The 12,830-nt window shown below is 46.3% G+C and overlaps 1 protein-coding gene across 1 annotated transcript in view; it reads left to right on the forward strand.

The window, feature by feature from the left end:
• Window positions 1–12,830, forward strand: part of LOC146813592 (E3 ubiquitin-protein ligase TRIM39-like) — a 166,121-nt gene that overhangs the window by 44,274 nt on the left and 109,017 nt on the right. Inside the window, exon 3 of the mRNA XM_085620341.1 lies at window positions 6,040–6,270. Within this exon, the coding sequence (XP_085476467.1) occupies window positions 6,040–6,270 (231 nt within the window). The remainder of the gene's footprint in view (window positions 1–6,039; window positions 6,271–12,830) is intronic.

Below are 12,830 nucleotides of genomic sequence, written 5' to 3' on the forward strand. Positions count from 1 at the left end.
GCTCACTATAACTCCACGATGTCCAAATTTTTCGACCAAGCCGCTCCGCCAAACACACAAGAATTCCGGACAAAGATTAAAACCCATGGTTCAGCGCAGCCCTGAATGAAGAGACACGCAAACTCAGATCAACAGAACGGAAATGGAGGCAACATCCCTCCCCCCTCCAGCTCAAACTACTCCGGAAAGCCAGAAACTCATACAATAAAAGTATTTTACAATCAAAAAAAGACTTCTTCAAATCAGAACTAGAGAATGCCAAAAATAGACCAAAAAGACTCTTCGAAATTCTGAAACAACAATCGAACAAATTGGCCAAATCCTCACTCTTAACATCGACATCACAGATGAGTAGTGAAGAATTTTCCTCGTTCTTCGCAGCAAAAACTAATTCCCTCCAACTCGAACTTAGTACGGTGGCAATCAACTCAGCCACCCCAAAGATCATTCAAGCCATTAACCCGGTACAACATAAGCTAACTCTGCCCGAAAATAACTCTCACTGGTCTACTTTCAAACTCTACGATCTCAATGACATCACCAAAATTCTAGCGACTACCAAATTCAACAACCACCTCAATAACCCCGTCCCCTCAAACTGCCTACCCCACATCTACCATATCATCTCCCCTCTCTGGACCAAAATCATCAATGCCTCGCTGACACAAGGTCACATCCCGGACTGCCTTAAAACTGGCCAAGTCACCCCTATCCTAAAAAAACCCGACGGCTAACACCATCCGACCCCAACAACTTCCGACCAATAACCAACATTCCCATGCTAGCAAAGGTCTTGGAAAAATGTGTTCAGCGACAACTGAACCAACACATCACAAACTTCAGTCCACTGAACATCCACCAATTGGGTTTTCAAGACCTGGCCATAGCACAGATCCTACAGATAGTAGACGACACCCTCTTAGCTCTTGACTGCAATGATACCTGCCTACTAGTCCTGCTCGACCTCTCATCGGCCTTCGATACGGTCAACCACGACAAACTTCTAAGACGTCTAGAAAACAGGATGGGTTTATCTGGCACAGTCCTTCTATGGTTCAAATCCTTTCTGGAAAATAGAACGCAATCTTTTATGACCAACAAGATTCTTTCTCTCTCTCATCTAACCTACTAGGAGTTCCACAAGGCTCTACCCTCTCCCCCACGCTATTCAACTTATATGTCGAACCACTTACCGATCTACTACAGCAGGCAAACATCTCCTACCACATGTATGCGGACGACACTCAACTTTACATTAAGATCACCTCCATTGAAGAGATAAAGACCATGAACCTAGCTCTCGAAAAAACAGTTCAATGGTTAACGACCAACTTCCTCAAGCTAAACTCACAAAAAACTGAATTTCTTTTAATCTTCCCCACCCCCTTCCCCAAATAGCTCCCAGGAAACAAAGGAATGGTCCAAAATGATCACTGCTCTGAACTGCACACCAACGTTGGTGGACTCCATATCACTCGGAATTACACTGGATAAGAACCTTAACATGCAAGCTCACATCAACTTGATGGCTAAAAATGCCCGCTTTCACCTCCGCTATCTCAGAAAAATGAAGCCATTCATCGAGAACCCAGACCTCAGAACTGCAGTTCAGTCCTTAGTCATACATAAACAAAGCAAACCCAACGACGGACCAAGGTCAAGCACTTAGATTCCTACTGTTTTCCTTCTTAATAGAGTACACTGTGTCTGTGTACGTGGTGCAACAACTTCCAGCATCCGTCGTTGTTAGATGCAGGGCAGAACCAAAAAATTTTAACACAAAGGAAGGTGCACTCAAAAAACAAAGTCCAAATTGATGTGTATTCCAAAGATTTTTTCTTGATCTTCGTGTTTATTAAAGAGAATAGACAGCCAACGCGTTTCGTTCCTAAAACACAGGAACTTCTTCAGGGCAAACAGTAGGTAACACGAGTAATTTTATTCCATATTCGTAGAATCAGGGGAAACCCAGATCATAATGTCGTATCGCACATTTGGTGTGTAATAGCACGTCCACAAATTTAAAAGTGAAGGCAAGATCTCTTGTTAATATTACGTCGCGTGTTGTACACAATATTCAATCAAATTGATAGGGAATCCATTGTTGGACCAATTATTCCTAGTGTTCACTAGGAATCCGACGGCATGATAACCGGCAGGAAAGCAGCACAGCTGTGCTGAGATCTGAGATCTTGCCTTCACTTTTAAATTTGTGGACGTGCTATTACACACCAAATGTGCGATACGACATTATGATCTGGGTTTCCCCTGATTCTACGAATATGGAATAAAATTACTCGTGTTACCTACTGTTTGCCCTGAAGAAGTTCCTGTGTTTTAGGAACGAAACGCGTTGGCTGTCTATTCTCTTTAATAAACACGAAGATCAAGAAAAAATCTTTGGAATACACATAAATTTGGACTTTGTTTTTTGAGTGCACCTTCCTTTGTGTTAAAAATTTTCAGTCCTTAGTCATATCGAGGCTGGAATACGGATGTTCTAGCTCCCCAACAGGATCTAGGAAATTTGACCACATATTGCCACACCTGAAGGCACTCAACTGGCTACCCTACGAAGCTCGTATTCACTTAAAGATGGGTTGCATCACTCACAAGGCGTTACACCACAGCACCCCCCAGTACCTAGCCCAAAAACGTACCTTATCTGGAGGAAACCCATTCTATGAGCTCAGATAATGTACTCCTGAAACCCTTGCGGTTCAACAAGAGTAATACCTCCAACAGAGCATTTTCTGGAGCGGTGCCAAGAATTTGGAACTCGCTTCCGCCATTCAGCAGAAAAATCGCCTCAATACCTCTCTTCAACAAGCATTGGCATAGCCAATAGGTCTCGCTTTTGGAACCTTATGAGTATCTAGCCATGCAGCACGTTATCCTGGGTGCTGCAACATCTACTGTTGCTTCACGTGCCACTGGCAAACGGCCACACACACCCAAGGATGAGCTTCAGTGCTGTTTAATGAAAATATGATAAAGTGTCTTACAAAATTCAAAAAAGTGCATTTCTTTAACACAGAAGCTTTGACACTAATAGGCACATTATTGCACTGCATTGAGAAGTACTTATTTAAAGTGCTTTTTTTTGTACAACTGGTAGTCTGAATTTATATATCTGATTTTGTCACACAATCCATCATCTGCTGCATAATCTGTAAATTAAAAAAAACATTTTAGCTCAAACGGATCAAAAGGTATGAAAAATATGGCGACTCTGGTTCCTGCGCACCCGAGTGCCATTCACAAAGGTTGACTGGCCATCTATAAGTTGCTTATTGCTCAATTTGGGTGTTAAATTGTGGAGGGGAGAGGAAGCCCTGATTGGGATGCAGTTGGCACAATCAAGTCACACATGAAGAGTATGTGTGTAACTTTCTCCTTGGCCGTGAAGTGCCTTAAGTGCAGGGGTACAATGTCTAGCACAAAATCAAAGACCGGGCTGGTGCTCACCTGAGCAGTGTAGTTGCATCAGGCAGACATAGGAGCAGAGAGACTAGGCTGGCATACCTACACATATGTGAGCATGTAAGGTCTCAAAGTCCAGCTCATTAGAGAAACGCAGCACCAGCACGTCGGGCTTCAAGGCGCTTCTCGACGGACATTCAACATCTTGAACACAACAGAAGAGAGTGCACAAAGCTGCATCTTTTAGTGAAAGAGAGCTCCCTATAAAAAGAAGTCGGAGACTGGAGTGGGAGGGTGGGGTGATGGGAAATATTTATTCACCCAAAAGAGAATAAATGCGTGGGCCACTCTCCCAGCAGACATGGTGGAGGCACGCCATGTCAAGGAGTTTACACGAGAACAAGGGCAGCAGGGGTGAAGCTGGTGACGTGCTTTGGAGTGCAGCCAGAGATGGGCAGAAGGGGCCAGGGCCCCCCCGTCTGCTGCAAAAGCCCATGACGTCAGCACAGATGATCTGTAGCTGTAGTGAGTCCCATACAGACACACATACACACAAAGACACAGAGGTGTGCACAAACACACCAAACAAGCACACATGCAGAAACAAAAGCACACCAGAAAGACAAAGATATACAGACAAACTCACACCTACATATATACAGACACTTTTACACACAGAGAAGTGCACAAACACACACACCAGAATCTTAAAAATATACAGACACACACAAACATACACACACACACACACACATACACACACAAATACAATTGTGTGCACAAAGACGCACACAGAAACATGCACACACATATGCACAATTGTGACCACAAGCAATCATATACACAAACGCACAGGCATAGGGTTAAACTGCCTATATGGTGAAACTACTGCAATGCAAGGAACACATTCTACAAAAGTGCATGTTCACAATCTCTGCATGTCCACTCCCAGAGTACATAAGTGGTTTTTGGTGCTCACCAGTTGTAGGAAGGTGCATTACATTATAAATCACCAGAGGAATGCTCCATTCACTGGTCAGTGCCAGCCCCTGAGCAGGGCGTGGGCAGTGAAGGGGCAGCAACAGTCACTCTTATTTACAGGAGAAAAAAAAAGCACTGTGAATAGAGCACGTTAAGGAGGAATCCACACCCGGCAACCAACAGTCATGAAAAGAGACCATGGGAGAGCGACCGAGACAGGGAGGGAGACAAATGGACATGAAAGGGAGACGATAGACAGGAAGAGCCAAAGACCGCAGGGAAAGAGGCAGACACATGAAAGGGGAGAAGAGGAGAGCGAAGGATAGTGGCAGGCAGACCGGGGACTGTAAGAGCATAGAGACAAGGTAGGGAGACGGGCAATGAGATGGGAAAACAAGACATCAATCTGAGTTATCAAAAGGCAGACAGAGTAGTAGAACGAAGATGTATATAACGAGGGGACTTCACAGACACATGGAGATTGCCTGCCCTTCTCCCTTTCGCTCCACTTGCCAGAGATGAATTTAGGGACTGAGAATGCCACAAAGAGGGACAGAAAAGCAAAGGGACAGAAGAAAAGCATGGAAAGCTGCAGGCAGGCAGGTGAAAGGGTAGACAAGAAGACCGGCTCAGGTGGTGATTGTGACATATGGAGAGGGGCAGATGAAGTGGAATAACTGTGGACCGTGGGTCAAGAGTGTAGGGTCAGTCATGCTTGGTCTGTTGTTCCTATGTTGTTTCCCGGCTGGGGGTTGTTAGACGTTGGATTGTGAAGGTGAGCGGATCTGTGCTGCTTGCTTTGTGTAGACGGCGCACTCTGAAGTACCCCTTACACACTGACAATCCCTCATCGCGATCACTCTAAAAGCGAAAGTGATCGCGATGACGCACGCTAGGGATGCGCGCGCAGCAGCGGGGGGAGGGGTATGGTGCTGAAGGCTGGTGCAGGAAAGGCAGATGGTTGGGCGAGAAGGGAGGGGGGAATGCGGGGAGCAGCTGTGCACGCCATCGTGCATGGTAGCTTGTCGCCAGCACAAAAATGTGGGTAGCCCTTTCTAAACCCACCTACTAAATGTCTCGCCGGATCAGCGCATGTGCAAGGTCAGGCGAGACCTAAAAAGCAAGCAAAATTATTCTTGATGAGCAAATTTCTCCCTTAAATCCGCAAAAACACCACACCAGCTTGCAACCTCAAACTTGCCTTTACTCTCTGTCCACTGATATTTCGAAGCTAAGACTTGCACAATCTCGAATTAATTCTTATTGCTCAGAACAATTCTCTACTCTGCTTTTACCCCCAACTCTTTTATGCTGTTGTTACTTTATATACTATGTTTTTGTATGCCATGTTTTTACTAAATGTGCTATTCATACCTTGCTCACTATGTAAAGCGCTCTGATACCCTACCTTGAATCTGGTTCGTGCTATAGAAAACTCTAAAAATAAATAAATAAAACAAAGAGATAGTGCAGAAGGGCTTCTACCCTATGCTGTTGGAAGGATCAAGCCGTTAACATTAGTCACACATTAGCAGTGTTTAGAACCTCTTTGCAACTTTGTTGGAAACGTTAATATTTTGTTTGTGTATGTGTATGTGTATATATTTATTTATTTTCTTTTTTTCTTCCTAACAGGGCACATTGGAAACTTGGAGGTTGAAAATTGTGGCAGATTTTGTAAGATTTCACCAGCACCTGTACAATGAAGAAACGAGTCTGCTCGCTAAACTAAAGGAGATGGATGAGAAAGTTATGCTGGAAGAAAACACGAAGATAACAAAATTAACAAACCAAATGTCTTCACTAAATGACCTGATAACTGATATTGAGAGGAAGTGTCAGCTGCCGGCAGAGGAGCTCTTGAAGGTGATGTAAAATATAAGACAGAACTGCCTAGTGTTTGGTGTCCGCTTCCTCGTGCATGGTTATGTGTGCAGTATTACCACCCTACCAGGACCAGAGTACCCCTTGCTTGTTCCGACGCCTTCTTAATGTTTTAGCATGCACGTTTGCATGAAGCCACACCCACATACAAATCGGGATATGCTTCTTGAGTGGACGCACATTCAGTATTGCAGATAGGACCTCTAGGCACTGTACAACTGCACAGTTTTGTTAGTGTGGGGCAACATCTTGTCATTTGTTCCTCGGTCTTTCGACTGCCCTCTTTCGCAGTGTTGAGGGTAGCTGGTTAGTCATTCATTGATGACATTTGCTTCCTGTTCCTTCAGATGCCCTTCTAAACATAAGGGGGAAGAGATGGAGAATTTTATTTAGGGGATAATATTTGCTCCCTAATTGAATCAGACCTATCTTAACCTACTATTCCCTCGGTCTACACTCCTAAACAGAGCATTGCTTGTATCCTGAGGAGAGCATAGATTTACCTGCGGCTACATGTTGTGTATGATGCATGCATGGGGTATTTCTATAGATAGGACAATCCTAGCCAAAAGGCAGTGCAGTCCTGTTTATGGTCCAAGACGAGCACAGACTAAACGAGTAAGAGATGTATCTGGTTTCTGCTCTGCTAATGCAGTGGTATGTAGCGTTCATTAAGGAAGTGCGCCTTCAATTCTTTCCTAAACTGCAGCAGCATTCTGATACAGGGGTGTTCCATATCCTGGGTGCATCAGTCCGAGATGTCCTGGCTGTGGGTGTGCAGACAACTACCAGAGGTGGTGAGCTTGTCTGCAATTTAAGCAGGATGCTAGTCGTGATGGCTCTTTAAATGGTGTGGGGCCAATTGAGTTCCATCATGATAAGGGGGGGGGGGGGGGGTGGCCTGATGTAGTTTCTTGAGAGCTGACACATGTAGGGTGCCTTTAAGGAGTGCTAGTGTGAAATCTGGAAGACCATGGAGTAGGGCATTACAAGCATCCAGATACAAAAGCAGTAAGACTTGACCAACAGTTCTGAAGTTACTTTCTGGAAAAAACTTTCACTATCTAGAAAGGAGGGCTGGTACATGGCCGTCTTCGTGGTTTTTAACAATGAGTTCCTTGAGCGAAAGCTGGGTGGATCCAAGTGACTTGAGATTAGATGAAGGTTTGGGCTCGCCGCAGTCCAAATTCTGGTCCTTCAGCCAGGTTTGTACTGTTTCCTGTTAGTTGTTCTTGGCAAAAAACAAACTTTTGTCTTGGTTGGGTTGAGCTCCAGGTGGGCGCTGGACATCCAGATCCGGATGTGGTGCAGGCAGTGTCTGAGGCTTTGGATGTCTGAGGCAGAGGAGACTTGTTTGTAGAGTTGTGTATCATCGGCTTATTGGTGATTCTTGTTGCTCTCATCTGTGAGTCCACACCAAGCGACTCTAGTTAGATGTTGAGGATCACCAGAGACTTTCTGGAGCACTGGGGGGGCTCCACATCTAATGGGCATCTTTGGTGATCTGCAGGTGCAACTAACTGGTGTCCTTTGGAAAGGTAGAATGAGATTCAGTGCAGGACACTGCTCAGTCCCATTTGAGACTCCTGAGTGTTTGAGGGAGGGATGTTGACAGTATCGAGGACAGCGGAGAGGTCCAGCAATATCCGGAGGCAGCGGTCACCTTGATCTGTTGTCAGGAGGGCATCGTCTATGGTGTGAGGTAGCGGTCTCCATGCTGCAACGTAATTTGAAGCCAGTAGGTGTAGTATTTATAAGAGTATCTGTCCATCACCCGTCTGGCATGCTTCAACCATGGGTAAGCTCCCATTGTGGGAAAACAACTTCTTTAGAGAATAATCTCCTATAATTGATAGCTAGGAACTGCATGAGTTTCCGTGGGGTCTGTAGACTCCGTTCCTCCCTGCTTCCAATTATCTGTCCCTATTTCCCGTATAGGTGTAACCAACTGTCCAGTACTTTAAACCCTCTCTGTCCAAGGGTGAGTCTGTCATCCGTCACCCCATCACAACATTAAAAACATATGCTGGGGGGCATGTGGAGATGTGGCAGAATAGACTATGCAAGGGTATACTCTGTCTCATAGGGGTTTCATTTACTACTGCTCATGTCAGGGGGTTAATGAGCGAAATCTATCTCACATGTGTTACAAAAGCTGCTTCTCTTAATACACTGTCCTTGCCTCTGCAGTGGTAAGCTGTCCTCTCTTTGGCTGGGGGAATGTATAGTATATACAGTGGTATCTGCATTTGTTAGAAATTGTATGTTCGAGGCATATGAGCTGCAGATCACACACTTAGGATAGTAGATCGCCATCTGGTGTTGGGCTCGGATGCTTGCAGGTTGTGGTTGTCTTCGGAAGAAGTCTTTGGTCACGAGATAGGTGACTTCTCCCTTGGACCACAGTGCGCATGGGCATCCACTCCATCCTCAGATTGTTTTTTTCCGCCATTGGCTTCGGATGTAACTTTTCCAACTCCGGTTGAAAATCTCAAATACAACCTTTTCGAAGCTAAAAAACTTCTACAACTACATCGAAACATCACTCTACATCGAATTCATCGGCTCGATTCCGGACGTCGACGCGGGCGGTTGGGCCTATCCACGCCGTGTGGCCTACGGCTCATGGAAAGGACGCCGTTTAAAAAATGCCCCCAGTGTGGAGCAAAATTTCCGCACAGTGACCATCACAAAGTCTGCAACCAGTGCCTATCACCGGAACACGACGAAGCCAGCTGTCAAGCCTGCGCAGCAGTTCGATCCCAAAAAGACCATTCGGGATCGAAGAGCTCGACGCCATATCATGGCACACAGACCAGCTCCGGAACCAGAAAACATCTTTGAGTGTCCCGATGTCCCGGAAGAAGATTCCGAAGAACTTCAAATCGTCTCCGAAGCAGACGACTCAGACGACCCCATTACTCCGGGGCAACGCGTGAGTACCACTGCCCCTGTCCCTGCCCCAACCCCTCCAAAACCAAAGGCATTGGTCAAGACTTCGCCAGCTGGCCTCAGTCGAGACCGAAAACATCCTTCAGGAGCCCCGCCTCCGGGCTCGGCTCCGAAGAAACATAAGCCTTCCGGTAGCTCGAGCCCGAGCAAGCCGCATGTCATTTTACCCCCGGCACCGAAGAAGACATAAGACCTCTCGGCACCGAAATCGGATCCGACACCTTAGGCACCGAAAATATCGAGGCCCATAGATAAACCGGCACCGAAAGTTCCCAAGCCGAAAGACTCCACTTCGGCACCGAAACCTTCATCGGCACCGAAACCACCGGCTAAGGACTATAATACACCTCCTAAAGCCAAAGACTCCACCGATCAACCAAAACCTCGATCGGAACCGACAAAATCCGCGCCAAAATCTGTTCCTGAAGAACTGTTCCATCCAGATCCAACACAAAAAAAGATCTATATTAATCCAAAAACTGGGCATGTCACTGCAGTGCCATGTAAGAAATGGAAACTGGACACAACACCTGCCCCAGTTCCTATAAAAAAGGACTCCGCAACATAACCTATTCCTCCTTCCTCTCCCATACCACCTTCTACCCCACCCCCTCTGCCTATACCACCCTTATCTCTACCATCTCCTTCACATACACCACCCCCACAGGATGATGATGATGACCTAGGGGGAGGGGGTGATCCTTATAATACTAATGATCCGTTCACGGATCCAGATACCTCACCACTGGATGATTGGGCATACCCTCTACCAGATATGCCTGACCCTACACCATATCCCTCCAAACCATCACCTCCAGATGACCACCTGGGGTTTGGACAACTAGTACACAGAGCAGCACTTTACCATGGCGTCACCATGCACTCCGATGCACCCGAGGAAGACTTCCTCTTAGACACTTTTGAACAGTCTCAGAAGTCGGTACAAATTTTACCTATGATCAAAGGGGTCATAAAACACGCCACAGAAGTATTTAAAGACCCCGTCCGTGCCAGGGTGCTTAACCCAAGAATTGAGAAAAAATATATACCTGCCCCAGAAGATCCTTGTTACATCAAAGGACAGCTCCCTCTGGATTCTTTGGTAGTTTCCAACGCAAGGAAACGCGCCAACTCCCAAACCACGGGAGATGCACCACCCCCTGACAAAGAATCCAAACTATTAGAAGCCTCGGGCAAACGAGTAGCAGCACAAGCTGCTAATCATTGGCGGATTGCCAACACCCAAGCCCTACTAGCACGCTACGATAGGGCTCACTCCTATCAGTTGGAGAATCTGCTACAACACCTGCCAGACCAATACAAGACCCAGGCAAATGACCTTATACAAGAGGGAAAACTTATCTCAAATGCGTCAATTAAATGTGCACTTGACGCCACAGACACCGCCTCTAGAGCAATAAACACAAGTGTACTCCTTAGACGCCATGCCTGGCTACGCATTTCAGGCTTTAAGCCAGAAGTACAAAGTACCATACTCAGCCAACCATTTAACCAAGAACATCTGTTTGAGCCAGCAGTAGACACTTCACTTGAAAAAATGAAAAAAGACACCGAGACTTCTAAGTCTATGGGAGCATTGCAGTCTCCACAACCACGCGGCTCCTTCTACAGAGGAGCCTCCAAAAACATTGGAGCAGACGACACCTCCACATTCAAACCCTCTACACAAACATCCCCCAGTAGAGGATATTTCAGAGGCGGATATAGAGGAAACAACACCAAGGGACGAGGTCGAGGCAATACCAACACTCGTACCTCCCCCGCCAAAAAACAGTGACTTTCCTCCACTCCCCCCCCGACCATTCCACTCCAGTCGGGGGAAGACTCAAACAGTTCCTACCTGTCTGGAACTCCATCACAACAGACAAGTGGGTAAGACAAATTATCCAGGATAGTTACTGCCTGGAACTCACCACTACCCCCCACACATACCACCCAAGCAGCGTTCCATGTCACCAGACCATCTTGCGCTACTCAAACGAGAAGTTCTCTCATTGCTTCAAAAACACGCAATAGAACCAGTTCCCTTACAACATCAAAGTGCAGGGGTATACTCACTGTACTTCCTAATCCCCAAAAAGGACGAGACTCTAAGACCAATACTCGACCTCAGACTCCTAAATCTGTACATAAACTCAGATCATTTCCATATGATCACTCTTCAACAAGTGCTCCCACTACTACAACAAGGCGATTTCCTTGCCACACTAGATCTCAAGGACGCCTATTTCCACATTCCCATGCATCCTGCTCACAGGAAGTACCTAAGGTTTGTGGTGGACGGACAACACTATCAGTTTACAGTCCTTCCATTCGGAGTAACAACTGCGCCCAGAGTATTCACCAAATGTCTAGCAGTAGTAGCAGCGCATCTCAGAAGACCACAAATTCATGTCTTCCCGTATCTAGACGACTGGCTAATAAAAGCCAACTCATTCAACAAATGCGTTCTACACACTCACCAAACTATTCAAATCTTGCACAACTTGGGATTCACAATAAACTATCCCAAATCTCATCTCCAACCCTCCCACATACATCAAAATCTGGGAGCCACCATAAATGCCTCCAAAGCCCTAGCATATCCCAGCCCAGCCAGGATAGCCAATATACAAGCTCTCATCGCAACATTTCAAACCCAACACTCTTCCAGCAAGAGTGTTCATGCAACTCATAGGCATGATGGCGTCCTGCATCTTCATTGTGCCTTATGCAAGACTTCAAATGCGTTCCTTGCAAGTGTGTCTAGCACGTCAGTGGAATCAGGCTCACGGACAACTAACAGATCTGGTGTTGGTGGACAGCCGCTCACATCGCTCTCTAAAATGGTGGAACACAATAAACCTGTCCAAAGGGCGGCCGTTCCTCGAGCCTCTTCCACAAATAGTGCTAACAACGGACGCATCACTCACGGGATGGGGAGCCCATCTCCTAGGACACACCACTCAGGGCAAATGGACCACTTAACAGAAAGTGCTCCATATCAATTACCTGGAACTACTGGCAGTATTCTTAGCACTAAAATCATTCCAACTACATCTCCAGAACAAAACTGTCCTCATCCGGACGGACAACATGACAGCCATGTATTACATACAAAAACAAGGAGGCACACATTCTCTCCAGCTATCCCAGCTCGCACAGAACATTTGGAGATGGGCCATTTGCCAGAACATATACCTGCTTGCAGAACACCTTCCAGGAGTTCACAATCAGATTGCCGACCTGTTAAGTGGACAGACTCAACAGATCCACAAATGGGAATTGCATCCACAAGTCCTACTCCCCTTTTTCCAAAAATGGGGCCAACCAGACATAGATCTGTTCGCCACACACGAAAAAAACGCAAAATGCCCAACCTTCGCCGCTTGGTTTCCCCACCCACAGTCGAAGGGCAATGCGATATGGATGAACTGGTCAGGCAGATTTGCGTGCGCTTTTCCGCCTCTCCCACTCATTCCATTCATGGTACGCAAGCTCAGGCAACAGTCTCTCAAACTGATCCTAGTAGCTCCCACATGGGCACGCCAGCCGTGGTTCCCAACACTGCTGGAACTCTCTCTAGTTCC

The sequence above is a fragment of the Triturus cristatus genome, chromosome 7 (genome assembly GCF_964204655.1).
Source record: "Triturus cristatus chromosome 7, aTriCri1.1, whole genome shotgun sequence".
NCBI lineage: Eukaryota > Metazoa > Chordata > Amphibia > Caudata > Salamandridae > Triturus > Triturus cristatus.